Here is a 13,435-nt window from a genome sequence, read left to right on the forward strand (position 1 = left end):
CCTCAGCAAGGAAAGTAGCTGTTCGCTGTCCCAAAAGTCGCTAGGGAAGCCCAGCACCCCATATGGAAAAAGACCAGAAAGAGTACAAATGTGTTTCATTGATTATTCGAAGGCATTCTATGTTCTCGAGCACAATAAGTTCTGGACCTGCCTGAATGAAACTGGTACACCAGCACACCTGACTGAGCTCATAATATCAGGATCAAGGATCAAGAAGTCACAGTCTGAACACCATATGGAGATAAAGATTGGTTCAAGATTGGAAAGGGTACAAGCCAAGGATGCATCCTGTCAACAATATTTTTCAACATGTACGCACTAGTTGTTTTGCGGCGAGCAGGCCTGGGTGAATTCAAGACTGACGTGAAAATAGGTGACAGAAATATCAGCATCTTCAGATACACTAATGATACCACCTTCCTGTCTGAAAACAAGAATAATCCGATCATGAAAGTCAAAGAAAGTGAAAATGTCAGACTGCCCCTGAATGCAAATGACAACAGCAAAAACCATGAATGACAAACTTAAGATCAACAATAAAGAAACTGAAGTGCTTAAAGATTTCATTTTTTTTTACTCCAAAATTGATCAGGATGGCAGCTGCACCCCTGAGAGCAAGAGACGGCTGGCACTTGGAAGAATGCAGTGGTTAGAATGAATAACATATGGAAAAGCAAAGACATTAGTCTGGCAACCAAAGGTAGACTGGTGAGTGTGATTATTTTCCCAATAGCAACATTTTCTATTTTCCCCATAGAAACCTGGACACTGAGAAAGGCAGACAGGCGAGGGATCGATGCATTTGAATTGTGGTGTTGGAAACATCTGCTACATGTTACGTGGACTGAAGAAGGACGTCATGTTTGGAATGGTTAGTGGCAATTGAGGAAGAAGATGCCCAAGAACTCGCTGGTTAAACACCATCAAGGAAAATACTGGACTGAACATAGCAAAACTGAAAGAAGTCATGATAGATTGGAAGACATGTAAAGCCTTGATCCACAGAGTGGCTGAGAAGCATACTAGACTGAACTGATAATGATGAGATGTGGAGATGTATGGCACATAGGTAACAAAATAAGGAAAATCAGATCATGGTTTTCCAGAAACTAATCAGGTCACTAAGAAAAGTCTTCATCAGACACAACCATAAGTGGGTAGGGAAAAGTGCAATTCACAGCTAGCATGCAACTAATCCCAGAGGGCTGATAGGTCCTTGCTATGTAGTGCTGCTGAAGGTAAATGGCCATCCTTGAAAAGCTTTACTGGATAGTGGATACCAAGCCACTATCATTTTTGAAACTTTGCATTGAGTGCATCTCTCTGATGTTCCCATGGTGTGCATGAGTCGTGTTACCCCTACATGTTGTATTTACAATGTTGTAGTTAACATTGTTTATATGGCGTTAAATTAGTGCCAAAACTCACACGCATAAAAACCACAAGCACGTATGCCCTCGTGAGCAGAAAATCCATGCTCTCTACGCACTCGCGTTTGCACAGCACTCGCTCGTTTGTTCGCTCGGCATTAAATTAGTGCCAAAAGTCAAACCGTGTGCGTGCGCGCGCTCGCGAGCTGAAAACCCATCCTCTCTACGTGCTCGCGTTCGCTGGACCCTATCTACGAGGGGTGTGCATTGTTCCCTTTAGTCCACTGATCAAAGCACACTCCACTAGATGTGCCTGTCTTGTCTAGTTTTAAAGTTACTAACCCATTCATGTATTGTCCCATTGCACATTATACGGATACATTCGAACATTAAGAAATTAATTAAAATTCGTGCGTAAAGTAATATGGGAAACAAAGGGGTGTGCAACAGTCGCCATGAGCCCAAAATGCTAAACGACCATGTCATTACAGATATTAACACAATTTTGCACAAATCACGAAATGGTTTGAAGCGCAAACATAATCGGTGTGCATTGTTATCTATGTACTGGACATCACGATTCTGTCATTAAAAACACCCCACCTTACTTCCATTAAAAGTTATTAAAGCCAAAAAACTGAATATTGAATAACCGCGGTCAGTAACAAGTTATCTTCATCTTCTACCAAAGCAAATAGCTAATCGTAGTCAATATTTTAAAAAACCAATCAAAGGAGTGGAGATATTAGCCACTGTTCCCGCCTCCAAAGTGTCAAAATTCATCCTGTCGAGCGAGCGCTGTTGGCACATGTCTCTTGAGGTATACGAGCCCAAACAGTTCCAGTTCATCCAGATTGTGTGGTTTTCAAGCATGGACATTGACCTTGAAAACCCACCACAGATTCTCAATGGGATTGAGATCTGGACTCTGTGAGGGCCACTCCAGGACCCTGATTTTGATGTCCTTCAAAGATTTGTGACCAACTTGGAGGTATGCTTTGGGTCATTGTCTTACTGAAAGACCCAGCAGCGACCTAAAGCAAGACTTATGTAAAGTTCAATGTTGATTGATTACTCAGGTGTGGTGTGAAAGTTCAGGTGTGGTTTTAAAGCTAACTGAATGGTCAGGTTTGTCTTGAAAGGGAAAAAAACACAGGGGGGCTAATATTTTTGGCCTTGTCATTTTTCTGTTTTCTAGTTATAATTCAGCACAGCAATAGAAAATCAATCAATCTTTGTGGAGACTTTGTCTTTGCTCTTTGTGAAGCAATACAAGTAACAGTTTTTGTTATGGTAATTTAAATGGAAATATTAAGGGTTTTGTGTGATTTCATTAGGGGGGGCTAATAATTTTGACCTTAAGTGCAAATGAGTCACATGTACATCATGCAAATGTCTGTTACAGACAACTTTGGTCATACTGCAAAAGAGATGTAAACAGAATATAAATATTTAAACATAAACTATATAAATAATGTATATGAGTAGTTCAAACAAGGATATTAACACATGGATGAAGGATTATATGTAACCACCTAACTGGTCAGAAAGACTCTGCAAATTGTTATATAAGTGGAAAGTACAATAAGTATACTTCCAAATCTACATATCACAACAAGGACTCACAGCATCCAGGTAAAATACGTTTATTAACCTTCATATTTCCACCTGACCCATCCAGTACTTCTACAAATTGTGCAAGTTAGTGAGTGGAAGATGAGTATGGATTACATGGGCGGACCAAGTGACAGGACTGTCCAGGGAATAAATATAGTTTAATTAGTCTTTTTCATTACGTTTTCGGCTTGGTACATTGAAAGTGTTATACAATTATACTTTTAGTAACCTAACATTAGCTACCTTGCATGACAAATTTCTTGCAACTTGAAAACCCTCCAGATAATGAGAGACTTGTTAGAAATGCTACTCAAGTAAAGTAAAAAACACGGTAATTTTAAAACATTTTACTTAGCCGTTTTTTTTTTTTTTTGCCATCATGCTTGACGTTGCTTGCTGTTTTTCTGTCGCTGCTTTTCACCAGCTGCAGTGACTTGACTACCTGCCTTACCTACGAAAAATGTGCTTCATTTTGTATTCCTCCTGCTCCTGGTGCACAAAAAGTTTACCCCACATATATTTATTTCAGATCCAAGGGAAAGACACTGTGCCAGATATCTACAGGCAGGCAGTGCTTACCTGAAAGCCGTCACTTATGTTGAGGGTTGCACAGTGAGGGCATGCCAGGCCCACACCTTCAAAAAGACAATATTGACACAGGAGGAGTACTGTGAACCTGGAGAGGGGGATGAGAAGCTCACTCCTTCTCCTGTTCAGGCTCCTGCCAGACGCCACACAGCAAGCTCCCTGACGATCACACGGCATTGAGACAGCCCGCAGGACACCATGGCCTCAATCGGGCAGATCATCTTCTGGGGGTCTGTATCACCTTTGGCTGCAAATTCAAATGATGATGTCACTTTTTGGTTTACTGTACAATGGGTTGCAAGTTCATTTCTCCCTGTTTGGTAGACTTAATAATTGAGTAAAAGGAGAAGATAAAATAAGAAGGTGGTTAATGGTTGCATCTAGCATAAAAATGTTGAATTTTATTGCATATTATCTGTAGATAATTAAAACCAATCACAAGCACCGATTATACCTTTTGGTAGTTAGGTTAAAGTCAGTGTTTCAATGACTTGATAATATTGCATAAATTAGTAAAGTAAATGTTTATGTGGGTATTACTGTGTATCAGATAAACCCACACTCTACATGTATATCCATTATGGAACTGAAACTTTTCGTGTTTGTTACACAAAGTTACTTATAATTTTACTTTCAGCATCATCATCTTAATATTCATAGTTGGTGGGTTCATCATCCTCCTGTTGTCCATTGCATTTACACGTAAGTATTTTAAAGTTCATTCAGGATTTCCATGATTAGCTGGTTTTACAAATGGACCTAAATTAAAATGTCATCAATTTAATCCAACTTATTCCATTGATGTGAGGATATCTTTACTATTGCACGATAGAATAATCAAGTTTTACTGCCCCCAGTCTGAAATAACCCCTTTCACAGGGTTGGTTAGGACACACAGTCAAGCACTGTTTGAGCATTTGAGAGTACGGGGTAACAAACTTGTGATTGGTTCACCTAGACAGAATTTTAAAATTACTGCTGTTAAGCATAAAGCCGACAGAAAGAAAACAACGGGGGAGAGAACTGTGACAGTGGTCTTACACCTCCAGGGTTGTGGTTTCGATTTCTGACCTTTCTATGTATGACGAGTATGGCTTGCAGGCCAAAAACCTGCCATTATGTAAGACTGTATCCATTGTGTGTGTGGAAATGTGTCTGTGTGTCCCCTCCCACCCTGTCCAGGTTGTCCCCTACTCTGTGTCCCATGCTTCCTTATGTTATAGAGAAAGGTGGCAGGTGTAAAGAATTCAGTTTTTTATTTTAATTAACATTTTGTTGATACTGAGGTTTGTCTTATTACCTCACTGATATCGAAAACACAATTCAAAATCCTTGCCAAAACTTTTCCTACATAAGGGTATCACTGCTGTATTACATAGGGCAAAGGGTTAAAGAAGCATGCTAATTCATATGTGATATGATTAACTTGGTCTTCATGAGGTCTTTAATATTAAATAAATACAGATGCAGTTCTAGAAGAGCTGTTTATGCCTAGCCCAGTTCTGAATCTGGAGAGGTGATTCTTCAGCCAGCTGTGTTTTGCCATCAGGCTACCAGTCCATTGTGGAAAGCAAAGACACATTCCCTGTAGGAAACATCACGCAGGACATCATTTTGGACTGCACCTTCGACCCATCAAGCGTAAATGGGAAATTGGCGGTTGACGCCACTATCACCTGGACAAAAGATGGGCTGGGTGGGGTGGTGTACCTCTACCAAGACAGAGCGGCCCAACTGCAGAACCAGAACCTACAGTTCAGGAACAGGGCAGAGCTGTTCCAAAATGCCATTGCCGTTGGCAATGCCTCCCTGCTACTGCGCAACATCACGGTGGAAGACCCTGGCACTTACCGCTGTGGTGTGAGCGCCCCCAGCGGACATGGAACTGTCAGTATACAACTGAGAGTAGCTGGTGAGAGCCCTGTCTTCTTTCTTGTGTACACATGTACATGTTTTTAAGTGCCACATTAAACTGCCAATCAAATGTAATACACATTGTCACAATGTGGCCTTAGAGCAGATTTTATAGGGAAAAAACAGTATTTAAAAATAAACAAATCAGAAAACAAATAGAATTTAGATTTGAGAGCAATTCTCCACTACTTATAATGTGGTTTCTGAAAGAAATTCAGGTTGACTGAAAGGCGTCTTTTCACATATTTCATCTTGCTCTCCTTTGAGACATACATACACACATATACAGTTGAAAGGGAAGTCTGGGGTCCAGGCACACCTGGAGCATTCTGTGGGATGAAGGACCCACTGAGGATGAAACTATTCTGCTGAAGGTGGGGCTTAAGCCAGCAATATTCTGACCACAGGCACAGAGGCATAACCTGTTGATCCACCCCCCCCCCCACCACCCCTCCCCCACCATGGGCATGGGATCCAGAACAACAGTGTATACAGATGACTAAAGTAAATCACTGTCAAATAGAAATGTAGTTATATGTTTACATCCTCTAAACTTATACTTTAGCTGTAAGATCATGTGACTTGTTCTTTCATTTTAGCATACTCTGCCCCCAGCTTCACTGAGACGAACAACAGCATTTTAACTGCTGTGGCAAACACATGGTTTCCTGAACCAAATGTCACCTGGTCAGACCATGCCGGGAACATACTAAACGGCAATACCAGCCTCTTCACAAACTATAATAGGATCTCCCGTGTGCTGAGCAGGCTGGAGCAGCCGGTTCTCCTGAATGAAACGTATACCTTCCTCATCCAGAATAACCTGGTCAAATCTGTGTCCAGTGCAACAATCACAGGTAAACAAAGTACTGCAATGGCAGCTGTCATTATAGCAACAGGTCCAAACACAATGGCAGTGGTAGAAAGAGGTCGCTAAAATTTGCTAACAGACAAAAAAAGTATAGATGCACCTTTCCTACACAATCAATAAAATAATTTTCTAGGTGACAGTCAGTAAGTCTTGCTTCCCTTTGGTCTACAGGAACAGGAGTATTGGAGACAACGTCCTTCACCTTTAGCACGTCGCCAATGCTGCTGCCTAAGTGGCTGAGTCTCCTTATCTCTCTCCATCCCTGGCTGTGCTGGCGGCTCTAACAAACACAGAACCAAACGTTACTGCCTGTTCAGTACTCTGCTGTCTGTTCCATTGAAAATGGTGACAAAATCACTGAGCTTGCCTGAATATAGAAAAAAACAGAACAAAGGGAATCACTGGATCACTTGTTGAAAACAAAGCCAAACACCAAATTGCAAAATGAGATTATGCTCTTTACTCACAATAGTAAAAGCAAAAGAGGTAGACACACTGCCTATTCCTGAAGAACGGCAGTTCTTCAGGAATAGGCAGTGCAGTGGTTACCTCTGCATTGTTTCTTCAGTATGAACCTGCGACATCAAGGTCTTAACCATGAGAACTCTATGGTCTAATGTAAGTGCAACATATGTAGTGCGTTAGCCTGTCATATATACTTTTTATTATTATTTGCTGTCATTTCTATAAAGGATTATGGGTAATTGTACAATTATGTTAATAATGGAATAATGGAAAATCTTAGTTGAAACCAGTAGACCTGGCAGGACCACATTTACTTATCTGGGGGCCCTAAGCAGACATCATCATGGACATTCAGGTTTTGCTGATGTAATGAACCGTTCCATCTTTAGTCATTAGTCCACTTTTGCGAAGTGGTCTGGGTTGTCATAAACAAGTCTGCTAAATTTCTGGTATTTCCACTATGGTGCAGTCTTTGCTTTGCCTTAATCTTAAGTGTATAAAGTAGGGTTGCCAACTTTGGTCAGCAGGCTAGAGTGACATTTTCAATTTGAAACAAGTCTGCACCCACATTTACATGTAAGCAAACCATTTGATTACCTTGTAAATCGTCTGGGGGCATAATTTTAGGTTTGTAATGGATTAATATCGATATGCTGTAAAAATTCTTGTGTGAGTGTGAGAATCTCACAGCCACATGGGCGAGAGTGTGCTTCCCCAAAAAATAAGAACATGGCAGCTTATCCAGTCCTCAGGGTTGCCAACTCTGACGCACCTGGCGTGACACTCATGCTTTCTGACTCTCACACTTACACAAGCAATCTTATGGAAAATATATATTATTCCATTATAAGCCTAAAAGCATTGGGGTGGTCGGCAAACCCTACAGACTAATTGAAAGGTATTAAAACTGTTACATGCATGTAAATGCGTGCAGACTTGTTCTGAAATAAAAATCTCAAGCCAGCCAGTATACCAAAGTTGGTAACCCTAAGTTCTACAATTAAAAATGTTTTGGAACATGTATACAAATGGAAAATAAAGCTGATCAAAGTACATTTTATATATTTTTACCTTTAAATATATGTAGGCCGAATATATATGCACTTGTCCCGTCCCCCGCATATGAACAGGGCGAAATCGCCGAGAAGGGAGCGGGTGGGGGCGGCACGGGAATACGGACCACCTTCCGCGTTTAGTAAAAATAGCTCCACTTCCAGAATTTGGGCGAAGGCCCTGCTGTTTCCTGACCCAAGTTTGGTGAAAAAGTTAATCGGAATACGAAAAGCAAAAAACAGGAAAACGTGGCGATCGCTCAGGTTTGGCTCCAGATGTGTAAATATGACAGAAGCGACGCTGAGTCGCCTGTGTGTTAAATGTTCGGTTTCTCGGGACACCGAAGCAGATTAATGTGGGTTTTTCGGAGACCGATGTCGCTTTGTTTGGAATTGGTTGCTTTTTTCGTCAGGTCCCGCTGCTGCGTTATATATTCGCCCTTTTGTGCACGGTGAATATTTCTTGCGGTGAATGCCAGACACAGAAAATGTCAGTGATTAGTGAGAAGCCCTTCCCGGCGCAGAAAGCCGACATACTGCCGGATACGGGCTGCGGCGTCCAGCAGAAGCACGCCGCGGCGGACGGGGATGTCGCCTTTACGGGCTCCAAGGCAGTGTGCCGAGTCTGTAAGCACTTCTATCGCGACCCCAAAATTTTGCCGTGTTTGCACACGTTTTGCGCCGAGTGCATACGCCAGCTAGAGCCCTTCTCCGTACTCGGCATTAACGGTAAAAGTATTTTCCCCGAAGAGTCGTACCTCCGCGACCAGCACACCGTCACCGTGCTGTGCCCCGAGTGTGACTCCGAGGTGGACCTGCCACCCTCTGGGGTGGATGCCCTACCCACCGATCATCTGGCCCTCGACGAGGTTTTTTTGGAGTCTCTGCTGAAGGAAGACTGCGAGCTAGTGTGTGACCTGTGCGGCGAGGGCGACGCCGAAAGCCGCTGCGAATTGTGCTGCGCCAATCTCTGTGAATTCTGCTGCCAGGCGCACAGGTATTATCATCATCATCGTCATTATTATTAACAATATTGTAATGTTTATTTGAGACTGACTTGATGTTTCAACATAATCCCGATATGACGCTTTGGGTGATTAGATAAGTGTGTTATGTAGCATATTTGCATGACAGTGGAAAGGCCACTTAATTATTAGTACACCTGCAGATGCTGAAATGCATCATAGGGATTTGTGAAGCGGTATTTATTCACTTGGTCTGTTTGGGGCTGCTGGTGATTTAGCAGCTGGATTTTTGACTGAGGTTGTTGGTTCGGATCCTGCAAATGATGCTGCTTAATCTTCCGCAGTCTATGGTCTAACCACCATTTCTGGCATTTTGCTTCCAGAAGGCAGAAGAAGACCTTATCTCACTGGGTGGAGCGGCTTCAGGACCTGAAGGCCCGGGGCCACGTCCCACAGGTGGCGCTGTGCCGCCTGCACCCTGGCGAGCGGTTGCAGCTTTTCTGTGAGCAGTGTGACACCGTGGTTTGCCGGGAGTGTGCCTCAGCTAACCACTGGGGGCATCAGTGCAGCCCCACCCAAGAGGCAGCCAGCCGCTCCGCAGAACACATCCGGCAGCTGGCAGGAAGCATGCAGCCGCACCTCGGCCGGCTAGAGGAGGCGCTGAAGTGGGTGGATGACTCCCAGCATTCCCTGCAGACACAGGTGGATGCAGTGGCACAGGAGGTGCGGGCTTTCGCCCGAGGCTATGCCCGTGCCATTGAGACCCACTGTCTCGTGTTGCTACAACGACTAGAGGATGTGCGTCTGCAGCGACGAAATGTACTCCACCTGCAGGGGGCGCAGCTGAGACAAGTGCTGGCCGACACAAGGGGTGCAGTGAATTTTGCAGAACGGCTGCTGGAATGTGGATCCGATGTGGGTGTGCTGAGTGCCTGCATGGTGACGGTGTGCAGGCTGGAGAGGCTGGCAGAGGCAAATGGGAGTGAGCCTCTGTGTGTGTCAGCTGCTGACAGCAGCAGCATTTGCTTCTTGCCCCAGGAGAGCGGAGGGCAGGTGGCAGGTTACCCTGTGGTGGGGGTCATCCATGCGAAGACTGTAGATCCCAGCAAGTGTGTCATCCAGGGTGAAGGTGAGGCTAATACCAGTCATGCTTATGGTTTGTCAGTATTCTTCAGCAGGCTGGTACCACCTTGATGCTGCTGCAGGGCAGAGTTATTGGCCCTGCTTACACTCTTTGTACACTCAGTATTAGCGGTCAATAGTTCTGACCACAGTGCATCATGGGAAATGTACAGACTGGCTGCAGTGGCACCTGGTATCAGAATTCCACTGCTGGCTTTTTGTGAGTATCTCTCCCTGTTGTCCTGTAGTGTTTTTGAGGTAGGTGCAGTTTAAATGTTTTGCTGGTCTCTGGGTTTCTCATACCTCGCATCTCCATGGTTTGGGGTTCGAGTCTCATCTCCATTCTGTATGGGTGTAGTCTGCATCTGGCGTGGTGTGTGGCTCTGTGGCTTAGGGCATTGTGCTTGTGATTGGAAGCTGCCTGGTTCAGATCCATGGTTTCACTCATTGGATCCAGAGCAAGCCCCTCAAACAGGATCCAGGGATTGTCTGACCCTGCTTCCTCAGTTGTATGTCGCTTTGGATCAAAACTAAATAAATAAATGTAAATGCCAGTCTAGACCTCAGGAGGTGGAGCTGCTGGACTGTTTAACCTAATGTTTACCTGGGGCACCGACAAAGAGTTCCTATTTCCTGGAAGGATATCAGCTAGAAGACCTGCTAGTCAGGCTTAACAGGTGTTTAATGTTTGTTTCTGCCAGCATAGTAAAGCAAACAGTGTTTCAATTCCTTGAGACTAAAACAGTAGAAAAGCGAAGTTCCATAAAAACCTGTAAATCACTTGCAAACTGTAAGTGTCCCCTCTGCAGGTTCAATGCAGACTTCTCACATATATCATGTTTGTATACAGCAGAAATAAAGCTGGGCAGCACAGCGGCTCAGGGGGGTTAGAGGATCAGATCCCATTCCCACCCTGTTTGTGTAAAGTTGGCACGTGTGGGTTTCTTGACACAGTCCAAAACCATGATGGAATTGGATGACTGGGTGCCCTGTGCTTCCTGGGATCGGTCCCAGACTTCCTTTGACCCTCTACTGTAAAAGCAGTAAAGAAAGGTAGAAGATGCAGATATTAATGGAATTACTTCTTATCTTTATTACAAGAAACCTAATTGTTAAAGGTATTGTTCCATTGACGTGGTGGTGGATTTTTTCAATGCAAGCTGCGCTTGAGTGCTGGACTCCTCATCCAGAAGGACACCAGCTTTTCTGGCCCGTTATGTGGCAGGTGTTGGGTATGTCAGTGTTACGGGCAGGGGTAGTGTAATGTAGGCTAACCATGTGACCTGTCTCCAGGCCATCAGTGTGGCTGGGAAGGCCAGCGCGGCGAGTTCACCCTGCTCTGCAGGGATACAGCCGGGGAGACCATGGGCCGGGGTGGAGACACAGTGCTGGTCAGCATCGTCCACAAGGAGAGGAGAACCTGGTGAGTTTCTCCACACATCGAGAGCTGACCAGCATCTGCAGGAGTTGGCCCTGCTCCATTAGTTTGATCTGCACTGATGTGCTCTTTAAGTGCAAAGAAGGTATTTACTACCAGTGTGACTGTTTCTTGTTCCTTTATAGCTGTGTTTACTTTGTGTTCATCATTTGGTTCATAGTGTAATGGATACTGTTCTTTTAACCAAAATCCAAAAACTTGGAAAAGTGGTTAAAATTTTTATACTAGTCAGTTTGGTACTGACTGCAATACATGGAGACCCTCATATTTTCTTTGCTGTCATTGTTTTGAATCCCTGGTTGTCCTTCTCAGCATGGTGGAAGCCAAGGTGGTAGATAATGGCGACGGATCCTACGGTGTGTCCTACACACCCTTGAAGCCTGGCTCCTACTCTGCGTGGATCTGTGTCAAAGCTCAACACGTTAAGGTATCTTGTGCTGGGCTTGGAGTGAGTCAGCGTTCAATGTTCTTAATGACGATCTGTCAGATATGCTGCTCCAGACCAACGTTCAGTATTTCTGTCATTATGTATTTCTTCTACTATCCTTGTGAAAGAGGAACATACACTCACCTAAAGGATTATTAGGAACACCATACTAATACAGTGTTTGACCCCCTTTCGCCTTCAGAACTGCCTTAATTCTACGTGGCATTGATTCAACAAGGTGCTGAAAGCATTCTTTAGAAATGTTGGCCCATATTGATAGGATAGCATCTTGCAGTTGATGCAGATTTGTGGGATGCACATCCAGGGCACGAAGCTCCCGTTCCACCACATCCCAAAGATGCTCTATTGGGTTGAGATCTGGTGACTGTGGGGGCCATTTTAGTACAGTGAACTCATTGTCATGTTCAAGAAACCAATTTGAAATGATTCGAGCTTTGTGACATGGTGCATTATCCTGCTGGAAGTAGCCATCAGAGGATGGGTACATGGTGGTCATAAAGGGATGGACATGGTCAGAAACAATGCTCAGGTAGGCCGTGGCATTTAAACGATGCCCAATTGGCACTAAGGGGCCTAAAGTGTGCCAAGAAAACATCCCCCACACCATTACACCACCACCACCAGCCTGCACAGTGGTAACAAGGCATGATGGATCCATGTTCTCATTCTGTTTACGCCAAATTCTGACTACCATTTGAATGTCTCAACAGAAATCGAGACTCATCAGACCAGGCAACATTTTTCCAGTCTTCAACTGTCCAATTTTGGTGAGCTCGTGCAAATTGTAACCTCTTTTTCCTATTTGTAGTGGAGATGAGTGGTACCCGGTGGGGTCTTCTGCTGTTGTAGCCCATCCGCCTCAAGGTTGTGCGTGTTGTGGCTTCACAAATGCTTTGCTGCATACCTCGGTTGTAACGAGTGGTTATTTCAGTCAAAGTTGCTCTTCTATCAGCTTGAATCAGTCGGCCCATTCTCCTCTGACCTCTAGCATCAACAAGGCATTTTCGCCCACAGGACTGCCGCATACTGGATGTTTTTCCCTTTGCACACCATTCTTTGTAAACCCTAGAAATGGTTGTGCGTGAAAATCCCAGTAACTGAGCAGATTGTGAAATACTCAGACCGGCCCGTCTGGCACCAACAACCATGCCACGCTCAAAATTGCTTAAATCACCTTTCTTTCCCATTCTTACATTCAGTTTGGAGTTCGGGAGATTGTCTTGACCAGGACCACACCCCTAAATGCATTGAAGCAACTGCCATATGATTGGTTGATTAGATAATTGCATTAATGAGAAATTGAACAGGTGTTCCTAATAATCCTTTAGGTGAGTGTATATCAGAAATGCAAAGAATATTAACATTGTATGAACAGTGATAATTAACAGATACCCTCTAACAGGAATACAAGCAGATGTGCGTGTGTGTGATTTCAGGGCTCACCTTTTGTCCTGACAGTGAAGAGGAAGGTACGCAGACACCGCGGTGTGTTTCACTGCTGTTCCTTCTGCTCCAGTGGTGGTGCTAAAGAGGCCCGATGTGGCTGTGGGGGGTCGATGCCAGGTAAACCTTTGAGGGTGGTACG

At 44.1% G+C, this 13,435-nt stretch overlaps 2 protein-coding genes and 1 long non-coding RNA gene across 5 annotated transcripts in view; 2 read left to right on the forward strand and 1 right to left on the reverse strand.

Moving 5' to 3' along the window:
- Window positions 1–3,038: 3,038 nt before the first annotated feature.
- LOC111856852 (uncharacterized) lies at window positions 3,039–8,770 on the reverse strand. 2 transcript variants are annotated; one of them, XR_011983132.1, is made up of 4 exons: window positions 8,418–8,525; window positions 6,563–6,640; window positions 3,567–3,822; window positions 3,039–3,476 (listed from the first exon to the last, which is right to left on the reverse strand). It is a non-coding gene; the product is annotated as an uncharacterized lncRNA (long non-coding RNA). The 2 variants fall into 2 exon arrangements; XR_002841243.2 differs by lacking the exons at window positions 3,039–3,476; window positions 8,418–8,525 and adding an exon at window positions 8,636–8,770 and having other exon boundaries at window positions 3,713–3,822.
- On the forward strand, window positions 3,671–7,798 carry vtcn1 (V-set domain containing T cell activation inhibitor 1). The gene is made up of 5 exons (XM_023837120.2): window positions 3,671–3,805; window positions 4,213–4,277; window positions 5,125–5,487; window positions 6,089–6,346; window positions 6,532–7,798. The coding sequence occupies exons 1-5, from the start codon at window positions 3,774–3,776 to the stop codon at window positions 6,642–6,644; spliced, it is 831 nt and encodes a 276-aa protein (XP_023692888.1). The 5' UTR covers window positions 3,671–3,773; the 3' UTR covers window positions 6,645–7,798.
- The window catches only part of trim45 (tripartite motif containing 45), a 6,067-nt gene continuing 625 nt past the window's right edge, over window positions 7,994–13,435 (forward strand). Inside the window, exons 1-5 of one of the 2 annotated variants that reach the window (XM_023837119.2) lie at window positions 7,994–8,874; window positions 9,226–9,971; window positions 11,258–11,387; window positions 11,715–11,829; window positions 13,309–13,413. In XM_023837119.2, the coding sequence (XP_023692887.2) occupies window positions 8,366–8,874; window positions 9,226–9,971; window positions 11,258–11,387; window positions 11,715–11,829; window positions 13,309–13,311 (1,503 nt within the window). In that variant the 5' untranslated portion in view covers window positions 7,994–8,365 and the 3' untranslated portion in view covers window positions 13,312–13,413. Of the gene's footprint in view, window positions 8,875–9,225; window positions 9,972–11,257; window positions 11,388–11,714; window positions 11,830–13,286; window positions 13,414–13,435 lie in introns of those variants that run through there. The other variant, XM_023837118.2, reaches the window with a different exon arrangement.

This window comes from Paramormyrops kingsleyae, chromosome 16 (genome assembly GCF_048594095.1).
Source record: "Paramormyrops kingsleyae isolate MSU_618 chromosome 16, PKINGS_0.4, whole genome shotgun sequence".
Lineage (NCBI taxonomy): Eukaryota > Metazoa > Chordata > Actinopteri > Osteoglossiformes > Mormyridae > Paramormyrops > Paramormyrops kingsleyae.

What these genes read in the sequence shown, in the direction of transcription:
- vtcn1 (XM_023837120.2), top strand. Translation starts at nt 3,774, where the DNA reads ATGGCCTCAATCGGGCAGATCATCTTCTGGGG. An exon ending in GGGCAGATCATCTTCTGGGG is followed by an intron (nt 3,806 to 4,212) that starts GTCTGTATCACC and finishes TTTTACTTTCAG; the next exon opens with CATCATCATCTTAATATTCA. An exon ending in GTCCAGTGCAACAATCACAG is followed by an intron (nt 6,347 to 6,531) that starts GTAAACAAAGTA and finishes TTTGGTCTACAG; the next exon opens with GAACAGGAGTATTGGAGACA.